Source organism: Seriola lalandi, unplaced genomic scaffold (assembly GCF_002814215.2).
Source record: "Seriola lalandi dorsalis isolate HSWRI2012SDOR001 ecotype SW California unplaced genomic scaffold, Sedor1 jcf7180002054574, whole genome shotgun sequence".
Taxonomy (NCBI): domain Eukaryota; kingdom Metazoa; phylum Chordata; class Actinopteri; order Carangiformes; family Carangidae; genus Seriola; species Seriola lalandi.
Genome location: NW_019525127.1, coordinates 891,461 through 906,327, shown reverse-complemented (window position 1 = coordinate 906,327; position 14,867 = coordinate 891,461). Strand labels below are relative to the sequence as shown.

The 14,867-nt window shown below is 41.3% G+C and overlaps 1 protein-coding gene across 1 annotated transcript in view; it reads right to left on the bottom strand.

Moving 5' to 3' along the window:
• Positions 1-7,468, bottom strand: part of LOC111663297 (voltage-dependent T-type calcium channel subunit alpha-1H-like) — a 42,680-nt gene extending 35,212 nt beyond the window's left edge. Inside the window, exons 1-2 of the mRNA XM_023417459.2 lie at positions 7,096-7,468; positions 4,514-4,791 (exon numbers count right to left, since the gene is read on the bottom strand). Of these exons, the coding sequence (XP_023273227.2) occupies positions 4,514-4,767 (254 nt within the window). The 5' untranslated portion in view covers positions 4,768-4,791; positions 7,096-7,468. The remainder of the gene's footprint in view (positions 1-4,513; positions 4,792-7,095) is intronic.
• Positions 7,469-14,867: the final 7,399 nt, after the last annotated feature.

Sequence of the window (14,867 nt, the reverse complement as noted above, 5' to 3'; positions counted from 1 at the left end):
ACCCTCCACCTCTTCCTCCTAGTCTCCCGTGCTCTCCCTCTCTCTCCAACTATCTCTCTCCTAGAGTGCCAACACAGGTAATAAAGGTCAGGCAGATATTATAAATCAAATCAGATCACATCTCCCTGATCTTTCTGTCATCATCCTCCACCCTTGGCTGGGATACACATGCTAAGGCCGGCGTGCCGAAACATTTTCATATGAAACGTTTATTAACTTAAAAGGATCCTCCGTAGGGACACACGGGCCGTCTGGATACACACGGGATATGGCCAATTTTTTTTTCTCTTTATGCTTGATAAGGTTTTAGATTTTCCAGTGTGATACTTCCCTTTATAAAAGATTATAAGATGTAAATTATAGCTTTAAATATCAGTCATAAGCCATTAAGAAGAACAACCTCTGGGCTGCCAGGTTGTAAAAATCTATTTGGCTGATGTATAGTCTCCTTGCTTTCTACCTATCTCTTAAGCTCATCAGGAAGACCTCTCCAGTGGACCATTTAACCACTTAAGTTCTGGAAAAGCTCTGCATGTAATGTGGACAAAAGCTATTTATTACCAGCTTATTAGTAATTACTTACTGCAGACATGATGGATTATGGCTTATTACAAAGTGAGAAACCCTTGAGTCCTTATTAAAGACTTCTGAACTAAAAGATGGTATATTTTCATTAGCCTTGCTAGAAGCTTTATGGATAGAAATATCAGTTGGCCTGTTAGTCGGTTCACCACTTTGACCCAGACTGAAATAGCTCAACAACTGTTGGATGGAGTGACATGACATTTGGTACAGACATCCACGTTCCCCAGAGGATGAATCCTAATGACTTTGGTCATCCTCTAACTTTTTCTCTGCCGCCACCATGAGGATCGCATTCATAGTATAGTGCAGTTGAGTGAAAAATATGAACATCTATGGGATTGCCTTATAGTCAATGTGTTTCATGTCATGTCCCTCTCTCCTCTATACTGTCCTATCCAATGAAAGCAAAAAAGAGTATCAACAACTGTTTGTGAACTGCCATGAAATTAGGCTTGGACGATATCCAAAAAGGAATATTTCGATAGTCTAGCCCAAATATCGTGATATAAGATATTATTGCACTGAGTTTTGTTTTTAATAATATAATTATATTATTGTATTTTATGTTTCAAGTGTTTGTTTTATAATATAGAATTACAGTGATACTGCCACTTTAACCGCAGTTCAAAGTTTTAGTGTCTTTGGGGGAATAAAACAAATAAAACAACTCTCAGTCAGTTGTTAAAAGGTTTATATGGAAAATGATGATTTAATTGATAATTGATTTTCAATAAAGGGAAAACCAATGGACTCATGGGTTTCACACATGAACTTCATGGATGTTATTAATTTTCTGGTTGCTTTTATTTTTTGTTACTTTTCTATGATTGCAGAGCTAAAAAGGTTATTAGAGAATAATCAACTATGACTGTCATGACACATGACAAGTGCAGTTGTTAATCTTACTAAGTTATTGATAAAGTGTAGTTCCCTTGTCACTTTGTCACTAAGCCAAGTCAAGTCTGCAGTTTTTGTATCAGTACGTCATTAACAGTCCTCCAGATGAATGAAAGGGTTACCTTAAAAAAAGCAAAGCCAGTGTTCTTCTAGAGGAGGCTCAAAACCAGCCAATGGGATTGTTCACAACCGGGCAAAGCCATTTTTATTAATGACATATAACTGATCTATAATGCATTGGTAAATGATTTATTAACCAATAATAAAGCCAGTAGTTACAGCTTAAAAGGTGCCTTAGTAGAAAGTGGTATTGATGTAAAAAACATGTGGTTTCGGTGGGACTACTTATTGAGTGTGTATGAATGAGCAACCTGCTAGTTTCCTCATGCTCTTTGCTGCTTGGCCCCACACTTTCACTTTGGAATCCACACACACAGACTTGATTAAACATAACCTAGTTAAGCTTCAGTGTGCGTGTGTGTGTGTGTGTGTGTGTGTGTGTGTGTGTGTGTGTGTGTGTGTGTGCGTGTGTAAGCACCAGAGAGAGGGAGAGAGAGTGTCTGAAATGAAGGTGGGCCAAGTTAAGTTACTGTCAAGTTGTCGACTCCTCTGGCTCCACCCCCTGAGAGTGTGACAGCTGGTAGCCATGGAAACACTTGCTGGAACCATGTTAATTGGCTGAAATGATTTTGACAGCTCATCCTGCTTTGAGTAAGACCTCCACCTATCCATCGTTGTCCCCCACCCCCCTACATTCACGCACACGTACTTTCACAGACACACACACACACACACACACATACACACACCTCAACCCAATTAAGAGGCAGTTTAGGGAAAAGGAAAAGGGAGAGCGATAAGTAGGAGGGGGTCGGATTGATATTGAGTAAAGAGGGATGAGAGAAAGAGGGAGAGAGAGGAAGAGCAGAAGAAGAAAGGCAGCCAGAGAAAGGTACTTGTATAGGAGTGACAGAATCAGCTTTTCTCATCTTTAAACAAAAGGAAACGCTCTGAATGTTTCATGCACTGCTGAATAAGTTATGTCCTGTGTGTGTGTGTGTGTGTGTGTGTGTGTGTGTGTGTGTGGGGTGAAGCTATGTGTGTGCACACCTCTCCACATGTGAGCGCGTGTTTTGTTGTGTGTGTGTCATATGTTACATTAAAGGAGCAGGGATGACTGCCACATGGGAAGCTCAGCACTTCACAAAGTAGGCACCCTATTCCACACTTACAGTGTAACTAACGTCTCCTCCCAAAGGCCCAGGAAATAACCGAAATCAATGTAGCGCAGAAAGAATACAAGGGAATGTTATATAATAGCAAAAGCTAATCTTGTTTTTGTTCCAAATAAATTTGTTGGATGTGCTGTAGGGTGGAAAGATGTACAGTATGTTGTAAACATTGCACAAAGGAGGTTTCTAAGAGGGAGGAAATGGAAGGAAGGAGATAGGAAATTAATTTGTAATATGTACTGAGTGCAGAAAAGGCAGAAAGGAAGGAGGGGTCACCTCAGGAAAAATGGGACTTACAGCTCTTGGGGACTGCCCCCACCCCTAGTGTGCTCACATTAATGTCCCTGTCGAACAACGTCCGCCCACATTACTTCCCCCGCAGATCACTCAAGTTACACACAGACACACACACACACACACACACACACACACACACACAATGTAAGCATAAAGTATAGAAATACATATGAATAAACATAGAAAGGAACGCATGCCAGTAGCAGTGCTGTGTGGACACACAAACAGAAGAAGACAGACAGACCGACAGACACAAACAAAAACAAATACTGCAAGCGGAAGTAACCAGGCCGTCGGGGCAGAGCTACGCTGTTGCCAAGCAACCAGGTGATTCCTCTAAAGAGCCTCTCCATGGGAGATTCCCTCGTTTGTGTGAGGGCATTTGCTCACTTGTGTGTGTGTGTGTGTGTGTGTGTGTGTGTGTGTGTGTGTGTGTGTGTGCGTGCGTGCTCGCCTGTGTGTGTGTGTGTTTGTAAGTGTGTCCAGTAAGTTAGTGCTGACACAGTGAGCGTACAATGTTCTGGGACGCGACCATGGTAACCGCCCAGCAGGCTACAGAAGAGCTTGGTTGATGGCATTTGTAGTTTTTTTTTTTTCTTTTCCTCTTGGTGTACATTTTATTTATTCAGCAATTATGTATTTATATTTTATAGAGTACACAGAGTGCTGACGGTGGCAAATACCCACAAACGTGCACTGACAAGCGCACCACGATCCAGAGGATGCAGAGGAAATCATACACACACACACACACACACACACACACACACACACACACATATAGGTACGCACACATGGAGTCATAAGCAGTGGAAAATATTCAATTTGGAAAGCCTTGACAAATCCCTGAGGTGTTGCTGACGTTTATGCATGCTTCGGAGTATTCATAGCCGCTCACAGAAACTACAGCACTGATAACTACACACACACACACCCACATTCACACCTTCACATCCACAGCCAAAGTGGGTAGAGATTGAGAAAGAGGGTGAGAGACAGGGCGGGGAATGCAAGGTGAGATGATGAAGACAGAAGCACAGTGAGGTTCACGGAGGTGACGTGAGTTTTTACTATTTGTGACTCGTACTGCTGTATAAACGGAGGCCAGTAACAATGCTACTGACAGGCGACTGTAACCCTGGAGATTCATTAGGGCTTGTCACTATGGAAACCTCCAATCAGTGAAAAATGTTAGCCATCTTTTCCTACAGCTAATGGGTCCAAGGAAATACCTGAGTCCTTCCAAACACACATACACACACACCCAGACACACATGGACGTGCACAACAATGACCTTCTTCCCGTCTCCCTTGTGTTTAGACGTAAAGTAAACATCTAGGCGCTAGGTGCCTTGTAGGTACAACGGCTCTGAGACAGTACAGAGCTGAAACACAAACAGACGATGTCTCTTTCACATTATAAACAGAAACACAGTCATACGCCCAAACACACCCACACATGTTCGCAGTGCTTCAGGTGCACCCCCGGCAGTGAAGGATATGGGTGGCAGACAGCTCGAAGGCACCAGGAGCGGGGCGGGCTGGTCTGGGTCAGAGCCAAAAGAACCACTGGTGCAAGAGTGGGGTACGGCAGCTCCTCCAATTCATCCTCCTCCTCCTCTTCCTCCTCTTCCTGCTCCCTCGCCTCTCCCTCAACTGACACATGCACCTTCTCCCCCTCCTCCTCCTCATCCCCTTCCTCCTGCGTTGGTCCTCTGTGCTGCTCATGCAGGTCTGGCTCCTGGGTGCCCGTCATGGCCGTGCTGTGAACAGCCTGAACCTAAGAGAGGGCGCAGGGGCACCGGCAGACTGTTCAGGACATAGCAACATATCGATGCATGTGTGATGCATCATGCGTGTGGGTGTGTGTGCGTGTGTGTGTGTGTGTGTGTGTGTGTGTGTGTGTGTGTGTGTGTGTGGTGTATTTCTGCTGTGTTGCCTTGTGGCGGTTACTGCAGCTCCTGAAACAAACCGGAACTGCGCTAACTGTCAAGCCTGCCATGATGTCCACAAGACCCTTCACCCTCCAGCACAGCAGCATAAAAAAATCCTTCTGTATCTTTTTCTGACACAAAAAGCGACCTCTAGAAGAAGAATCACAGCTAGCGAGCAGTCATGAGCAGGAAACATAAATCTGCATATATCTAAACAGAGTGAACTAGACATGAGCGAAGGTGCAAACGCAGAGTCAGTGCAGATACCAGGAAGCACTTAGACCCCTTGGGTATAATCCTACAGCTGTACGATTCTGTGATGACAACAGGCCATTACTGCTGATGCTTTTAATCCAGACTGGCTTTAAACAATCTGGACATACAGAGAGAAAGTAGCTTAGATGGCTATTTCATATTTGCTATGAGTAGAACAAAGTGTGAGGTTGGCCACTGATATTGTCAGTTCTTCGATTTCTTTTTTTTCATTTACAATAACTTCCCAATTCTGATGATTAGTGTTACTTAAAGCTCGCCGAGTTAGAATTTTTCCTCGAGCTATAATTTGAGATAATATCTCTTGAAACGCAGTGACATTGTCGAGCTACGGCAGCCTGTGGTTAATTGTTATAAGTACTGACCGGAATTTCTTGGAGCACAGGAATATCATGTAGGAAATGTCAAGTTGAATGATAATCTCTGTTTAAATTAAGAGGGTGATCACAAGAGCGGATTCATTTCTTGGCTTCAGCGGGTTTTTTTTTTTTTTTTTTTAATTTCATCACATTTTCTGCTTTATTGGGCAGTATGCAGCGGGGTTTGGCAGGAAGACATGGGAGTTGGAGCATGTGACACAATCCACATTGTCACAAGAACACAGCAAACGCTCCCCACTGGTCCACCGTGTGCTCATTTCATTGCTTATTGATCCCCAGAGATTGTGAAAAACATTATTCCAAAGCTTCCAATATGTTATTAAGTTGGAGCAAGAGCTGGATTATTTGGACAACTAACATAAAGAAGAATCAGAACAATAGAAGCCTGGGCAAACCACAAGTCCATGCAAGCATATATATATATATATATATATACTCAGCCTACATTAAGACAGGACAACAGGAGAGCTGGCAAGTTCACAGCACAGAGAGGAGTATACTGTGACTGTGTATTAGATGAAAATAATGAGACTGAATCTGCCAGTACCTCTTTTTCCTGTGTATTTTCATTATGGGCACGTAGCCTAGACTGTTTGAGGAGTCCAGGGCCACACAGTTTAAGGCTTTTTGTTGTGATTCAATAGTAGCTGTTGGGTAGACATCAATTAACCATTGAAAAAAAAACAAGAAAGCCATTCTCCTGCACAGTTAAAAACCTGCTGATTTCAAAACATTTTAAGAACTCATTATGAGTCTCCTTTCCTAACAGCCTGGCCATGTGGAAATTAAATCATCCTGCTGAATCTAAACTAGACACCAGAACAAAATATATTCATATCCTCTATAAGACCTCTGAAACCCATTAACTCAGGTTTATATTCACACGGCCACACATCACAAATGCATGAACTGCCCAATTTCTTTACCAAGAATTTTTTAACAGTGTGTCTCAGGATAAATAAAACCATAGCAAACAACAAATGTCTAGAAAATCTGACATTTTCTTTTTAGTGTTAGTGTTATACAGTGATATACATCCTTCTGAAGGCCAGCCAGTAACATGTACCGACGACATCTACCAGGCAGAGAATTTCCCAGCATTACTGTTAGACCTCAGCAGGAAAACAGCCTATTGATACTATATTAAAATGTAGAATCATATAAAAACAAAATATCTCAAAACAAATCTCAACATTTTGTGATGGGCCTGTTATCGCCTATGATGTAAAGACAATATATGCCCATGATAAAGTACGATAAGGTCACTGACTTCCTATATTGTAGGCACATCATATGCACTCTTGAACTATGAGAATATTTTTTTATTTTTTTATTTTTTGTGGGAGACACACCGCCATTGCCAAAGAGCGACATCATTGAATCTGGACATTTTTTTACTGTGCCACGGGCATTCAGCCAGCGAAGTGCCCAGGACAGGAGAGCAAAGAAAAAGTACATTATAGCACAAAAAACAAAAACTTTGAATGCAGTCCTCACCGGGCAGCAGCGTCCGTCCACCAGCGTCACTCACTCCAGGTCCGCCGTGCGCCCTGAGCTCCCGGAGCCATGGTGCTCCATCTGAGAGCAGCCCGCCGGTCCTATGCCTCCTCCCCCCTGCCGATATCCAAACTCAGTCCGTCAGTCCGGAGGATGAAAAAGAGGCGAAACAATGAGAGAGGAATGTGACGCAGAAGTTTTAATAAATGGGAAAAGTAAAGTTAAATAAGACCAAGCGGTCTCCCGTGCGTCTGCGTCCTCTCAGCCGCTGGACGCGCTCTGCGGTGTCAGGTACCGGAGTTCAGGCGCACCGGGGAGAGGGAGAGCTGCGTCAAGCCAGCCAGAGAGAGGCAGACCGGAGATGCACGGATTTTACCTTCAAAATAAGACTGTCTCATCCCGGAAGCAAGTAGCTTAATGAAATGTTGGTTGAAAAATGACTCACAGTTCAGACTACGAGCTGTTTTTGTCTGATAAAATAGTCATTGTATCAGATTATAGTCATACATCTTTGTCATGACTTCGCCACGACATGACAGACTACAAGTTGATCAGCGACCAATCACAGCTTGCTGTGTTTCACAGTTGTCATCAGGAAGTCGGTGCCAGGGACCGATTTTTTTTTTTTTTAAACTGACTTTATGGGGAACAGCAATATAAGGAAACAAAGCAGCGTGATACTCGCTTGAGTGTTTCAGAAAGCCTAAAAAAAAAGAAAGAAAGAAATATTAAAAAGGCAGGGTTGTTGTAGCTCCACAAATCTTTCTAAGTGTGCCCGGAAGAAAGCTCTTGTGCTCCTATTGGTCAATGTTACTGAACACGTCACAGAAAAAGGTTCAGAGACTGCAAAAAAAAAAAAAAAACTGACGCGCTAGTCTTTCCGTCATGGAGCGTCCCAGATGCAGTATCAGTTGTTGTCCACTATGATACACTGCACGAGATAAAACGATCAAATGTGGCGTAATTGTATGTCCATTTTAGTTTCCAACACCCTACATCTGTCAGGTGGAGCTATTAGTTAGTGAGCTAATGTTGTTTTGTGTTCAAGTCATACACTATCGCTTGAACCTAAGTCTTTTTAAGCTTCTTGAATTTGCTAGTTTTTCAGTTTTCTATCAATAAACTTAACATCTTTGTGATTTTCAGACAAGACAAGCAATCTCAATATGTTTCTTTGGGTTGGTTACTTCAAAATTTAAACAATTTGTTGAAGCACAGCTTCACAAAAAATCGAAACGGAATAAACTAAAAACCTGAAACAGCTAAAACAAGGATCTTTAAGTCAGATTTTGACACAGAGCAGGGCCACAAGACGGAGGATGGAGAGCTCATCATAGCTGATATTGTGCTTCAGTGCTGCATTTCTTAAAAAATTTTGATTATTATCAAATTAGGAAGACCCAAATGTTATGGAGTAAGCCTGGGACATTTGGGGCTCCTGGGGGTTTGGGCCCCCTGCGTCTGTTGCCTGTTTTGCCTGGTTGGTACTCCAGCCTTGGAAATGCCTCATCATACGGACTAACGGTGAGTGAATTTGAAAAACTAAAAGATCAAATACAGTTTTATTTTGAAGGTTTTGACTGGAGAACTTTATTCTTAATACAGGATAACTTGACACTGACAGAGCGAGTCAGAGCATGTGACTTGTCCCCTCTCCTCCACCTCACAGTAAGCTCCATCCCAACATCCCTCTTTCTGTCTCTGCCTGGCGGTTATCTCACCAGCCAGCGACCCGGACAGTGTGTGTGTGTGTGTGTGTGTGAGTGTGTGTGTGTGTGAGTGTGTGTGTGTGTGAGTGTGTGAGCATGGGTGTGTGTGTGTGTAGGTGGAAGGTGCCGTCATATAAGAGCCGAAGCTCCACAGTCACACTCAGCAGGGGTGTCGAGTCACTAAACCCAAAAGTGTGGCAGAGCTCCAACACAATACCTTGAAGTCAGCTTATGCTATGTAAGGTTACAGGGGACAAGGAATTACTAATGACTGAGTCTGTGCTATATAAAGTAACATTTTCATAATAGTGGTCAAAGACAATTTCAGAAGCTTTACTTAAGTTAAAGTAAAAAATATGACCATGTAAAAACCAGCTAACTCCATTACAAACACAAAATCCTGCAAAATATGAAAAGTAAAACTACTCTTTATGCAGAATTTATATATTTAGACCAACGTACAAGAAATATATCGATACCATTTAAAGACATGAAATTGATTGCAAATGGCCTACTGTATTTACATGAGACCAGAGATCAGAGGTAATGAGGCAGTTTTTGCCATAGAGGATAACAGATAAATAACAAACAATACAAGTATTTACATATTAGGAGTTTGTTATTACTGGTACAGTCACATTAACAGTATTTTAATATTGTATCGCTGGTCAAGGTGGATTTATTCATATGTAGTTTAATCTATTCCACTGCATATTTTATTATCATATGTTTTGGATGACAATTGTCATCTGCAAAGTAAATAGTAACTATACCTGTTAAACACACCAAAATGTAAGAGTAAAAACTGAGGTTTCTTTGTGAAATATAGTGTATAAGTATAAAGTGGCATAAAATGAAAAGTAAAGGTAGTTCAAGCTTGTACACATGTATAGCTTGCGTGAGTAAATGTCCTCTCCAGCATTGTCCGTAATTTAATTTCACTTAATATACAATATGTGCATATTTGAAATAACATGTATAATGAGAAAAGATGCAGACTGCAGTGATACCAATATAGGCATCCATAATGTCTTGAAATAGAGCTGAAACTCAACTACTGCTCATTTTTCTGGCAGCTCCATCCAATTCCCTGAAGAGCTCCTGGCGGTCCCTGGATCCCACTTTGGGAACTAGTATTAGAACTACAGTGTACAGTAGCTCTAAGCAAACAGCTTACAGGGAGCACTAGTCTTAAATGTTCTCCTGCTAATTTTTTAAATATCTACACATGGCCTCCAAATAATTTTCTGGGGATGTTTTGTTTGATGTTTACACTCCATTAGACAGAAAACTAGAGTCCCACGGTAGTTTCTCTGAGAGGCTTTAATGCTCATTACATGCTAGAAAACAAAATTTGAATGGATTAAAAATAGACAGGCAACTTTTTAGATCCATCTAGAGGGGCAAAACATTTAATATTTGGGCTGTCGTGCAGGAGAAAAAGTCATGCTGTTATAAATCAAAAGGATTTACCCTCTGTACAGTGGCCATTTTCAGGCATCTCGGACTCATTTTGTAAGGCTCAGCTCTGCATTGTCAAGGTGTGTTCAGACTGAAAGTGAAGCAAATTTTAGTGGAGGCACAGTTGCTCATGAACCCAACTTAAGTGAAAAATGCACACTTATTCCAATAAATGTACAGATGCAAGAGGTCAAGAAAGAGGAGAGAGGTTAGAGGAAAATAACAGAAATATCTCAAGTTCTTGCTGAGTTCTTAGATTTAGATCACCCCAAAAAGACCCTCCATGCACACAGTTAGCATGTATGTTGCTAGTTAGCTAAAGTTAACATCTATACAGTTGGTACTTTGACTATTTGGGGCAAATAAACAAAACATTTTTGTTTTTTTTAAAGTGCTGTGGGTAAAATTGCGAAAATTATGCAAGCTAAAAATTTGCTTCACACTCAGTTTTTCCCATTTTATTAGCCTCAGCTTTACTTAGGCTAAGCTTTGAGGTAATTCTCATGCTATGTTATTTAACGTTAAAATATTCACACTTAGCCTCTATAGTAATAAGTAGCACTTAGAATGATAGCTTATTAGCCTGCTAAATTTGTCTTAGCTTGCAAATTTTAGCATGTAAGTGTGTTACTGTAACACAATAAGGCAGAGCCTCTAATTTTAGTGTAGCGTATTATGTTAGCATGAATCCCAAAGTACAACTGAGGCTGAAGGGATTTTGGTCATTAGTTTATAAGTACAGTTTGGTGCCAATTAAAAGCCTGAATAAATAAGTGTAGAAACACAACAAATGCAGATGCCTCCATACAGGGCACAAGGGGTCACTAAATGGTTTAATGAGCACCAATATTATTTTAGTTCGACGGCGCTCTCCAAACACCCAATGAGGGAATATGGGGTTCATCCCTTCTGTAGAGCTCCAGAGATTTTGAAAATCTATGACAAAGTGGTGGCTCATGTTGTTTTGTTTTTTTCTTTAATTTGTCACCCATGTGTATCTTATCATAAAAGAAAGTGGACAAGAAATTGTGACCAGTTAGTGGTGCTAGATGTAAAGCCAGATGATGGCCAAAGTCAATCTGATTCATTTTCTGTGGCTTCGAACGTCTGCATCAAATATTACTCATATCTACTTATTTCGTTCTGGATGTTGAACTGATACAGAGACAAACCAGCAGGCTGAGGAACTGACATACACTGCCTCATGTCTCACTGCTAGTGTGGCTAAAAACTAAGATTAGATTTTCACTCAGAGCGGGGAAACACCGTGCAATACCCAATCAACGCCCACAGCAGACAGACTCCTCGCAGCTATCATAACTCTTACAGCAGCAGCATACATCAAACATTAAGTGTATCTCAAGAACACAGTTTAAGATATCTAGGACACATTCAACCATACAAACACTCGCACAGACTTCTCCATCTCTTCCAGTGAAGAAAACCGATAAGCACGGTAGGAAGCCTCTGTGTAGGGCTATGTGTGTTTGTGTGTGCGCTGGTAGTAATAGGTTGTTATTGTGTGTTTCCACTCCCACTGCCATTCGTTTTCCCTCTCCTTCCAGCTCGTCTCATCCTTCTCACACTTACTGTCTCGTGTAACTCATGCAAGACTCTTTCTGCTCCACAGAATCATTTCATGCATTTTTTACTCCAGCTCTGTCACTGTGGTGTGTTCAAATGCTGGTTTACATTAGTCACTAAAATGCACACACACACACACACACACACACGTACGTATACGCAGAAATACATTCCCTACGTGATCGGTTGAGGATGGGTATCTAGGCCAAACATTATTATCAGTGTGTGATAGGCGCCCCTTGGGTGTGTTTCCATGGTGACCATCACATAACATTACATATGGGGAAGCGTTTTATACCATGCCATTGTCACGAATGTGCACACACACACACACACACTCTGTGGGAATTCGATTACAAATCAATCATCCTGATCAATCATTGAAATTGCCATGACAACCACCTGAGGGCTAATCCTGATACAGAGGGTGAACACACACATACATGTACATACACGTACATGCTCATGTGCAGAAACACATGAGCAGTGTGACACTGAGCCTGCCTACTCCTTTACTTGACCTGGTTACAGTAGAAGTACACGAAGAGGTTAGCAGGGCACGCACGCATGCACGTGCACACACACACACACACACACACACACACACACACACACACACACACACACACACAGCATAATAAGTGGTGTCAGTGTCAACTTCTTAAAGTTTCAGTTTTCAGAGCAGGGGGACAAAGGAGTCAACAGTAATTATGTGTCTCTGTTGACTGTGAATCTGTCACCTTGATGTTTATTTACGCTGCAGGAAGCATTTGTGGTATATTTTAATGTAACAGCCCACAATTACAGTGTACATATTGATAATGTGTCATTTACACTGTGAGTACCTTTCAAAAGCACCTGATACACAAATAATTGCAGGTTATATACAAGGGACCAGCAGAAAGTGCAGGAAAAACAGGGTGACAATATTCTTATATTCTGAGAAAGCAGTTATGGTATCTTTCAACTAGAACTAGTAAAAAAAATAAAAAAAAAACATTTCGATAAGTATTTAAATATGAGATGATGATCATTACTTGGTATTGTGTTGTTCGGGTTTGAGTTGGTCCACCACTTTTTGTCCACTGACTGAAATATCAGCACAACTGGGTGGATTACCATCAAAGATTGTACAGGCATTCATGTTCCCCACAGGATGATTTGTGATAACTTTGGTAATAATTTACCTTTTTATCCAGCGCCCCCATCAGGTCCAAATTTCTGTTTGTCAAACACTTTGATTTCATGACCAAATACCTGCAAAATGTCATCCCCATCATCCTCAGCTGTGCTGATGTTAGCATGCTAACACTTTAGGATGGAGAACAGGGTAAACATTATACCTGCTAAACATCAGCATGTTAGCATTGTCATTGTAAGCACATTAGCATTCTAAAGTTAGCATTTGGCTCAAAGCACCACTCTGCCTCAGTACAGCCTCATCGAGCAGCCAGCGTGTCTGTAGACTCTTAGCCTTGTTGAATTGACAATAAGTTACCTGTTTATTAGGCACACCTTGCTAAAACGAAAGCTGTCTAATACAACTGCCCCACAGTTAATCCTACATTCCTGAAGGTTATAATGCTCAGATTTGATTAAACTGGAGAAACTGTTTACCTGTTTATGGTCATTCTGGAGGCTGATGTTTGTGGTGCTCTTATTATACTTAAGAGTTTTTTCCAGTACTCAGCCTGCCCTCACTGATATAAATGGGGCTCCTGTCTTGATATACCGTAATAATACACTGTAAATTGAAAACATACAATGTAATTTCTGTGTCTCTCTTAAACACAAAGTTGTTAACTCCCTTGTTACCTAACCTCTTGTTATTGTTTATTTGTGACCCTGGATAAGGAAATTTGCAATCACAGTGAGACTTATATATGTTTAAAAAATAAGTAATAAAAAAAAAGGTTATGGTCAGAGTCAGAAATCAAAGATACTGTATAAGTGAGTTTTTTTATTAGCAGAATAGGCTGTTGATGCTCAGATATTTTGCTGTATTTTAGGCAAACCACCGGAGGGAATCTAGTGTGCAGCAACATTACTGACTCATCCTTTTTATTAGTTCGCGGAATCACAGAAATCTATCAGACAATACATTTCCACATCCTACTCTGATCTCTCTCTCTCTCTCACCTTTTTCTTCACCATTTTTGCAAGCATACGTGCACACTGGTCTATACAAATGTATAGGCAATCATGCACACATAGACAACATCTTCCCTCTGACGTTACACTTATGACAGAGGATAAGAGAGTTAGGCTGTGAGCCGGTCAGTGGAGAAGCATCTTTTCTGACAATCCGCAGAAGTGAAGTTGCTTAGCAACCTTTGGCCTTGATGACAGGAAATGATGTTATGCTTGTAAGACAAAACACAAGCAGACACACAAATACACAGGCAGATAACAGGTGCACACATGCGAGCACATGTGTGGACACGCAGACACACATGTGGATGTTGGATGAGATGAATAATGTGTTGTGATGATAATCTGGACAGGGGTTAAAACAACATATTAATCTTCTCTAATGGTTTCACTGATCTATATCCATTAGGGATGACCTTATATATATATATATATTTATATATATATACAAACACACAGACACACAGACACACAATGCATGGACTAAGCTGAGAATGTGCTTTTATGTACTGCTGTTTATGGAAAAATACATCTGCCGCTCTCCTCAGTGTTCCCTCAACCCGTCTATGAACCCATCTCCTGCCTTCAGCTTGTTTCCTCTGTGATTCACCAGTCACGCCATCCCTCCGACTGGGTACACACACTTACGGCATGCACACACAGACACACAAAACAAACACAATGAAGCTTATTGCTATGTGTTCTGGGAGCGAGAGAGTTAGTGGCATGTGGGGTCGTATTTTGAAACTGAAACATATGAGAGAAGATTTTTTATTGTTAATCTGTTTCCCTTCCGTGTTAAAAGTTGTAGGACTTACAGCGCCACGCAGTGTTCAGTCTGTGTCATTGCACGCGTTTCCTTCTGGG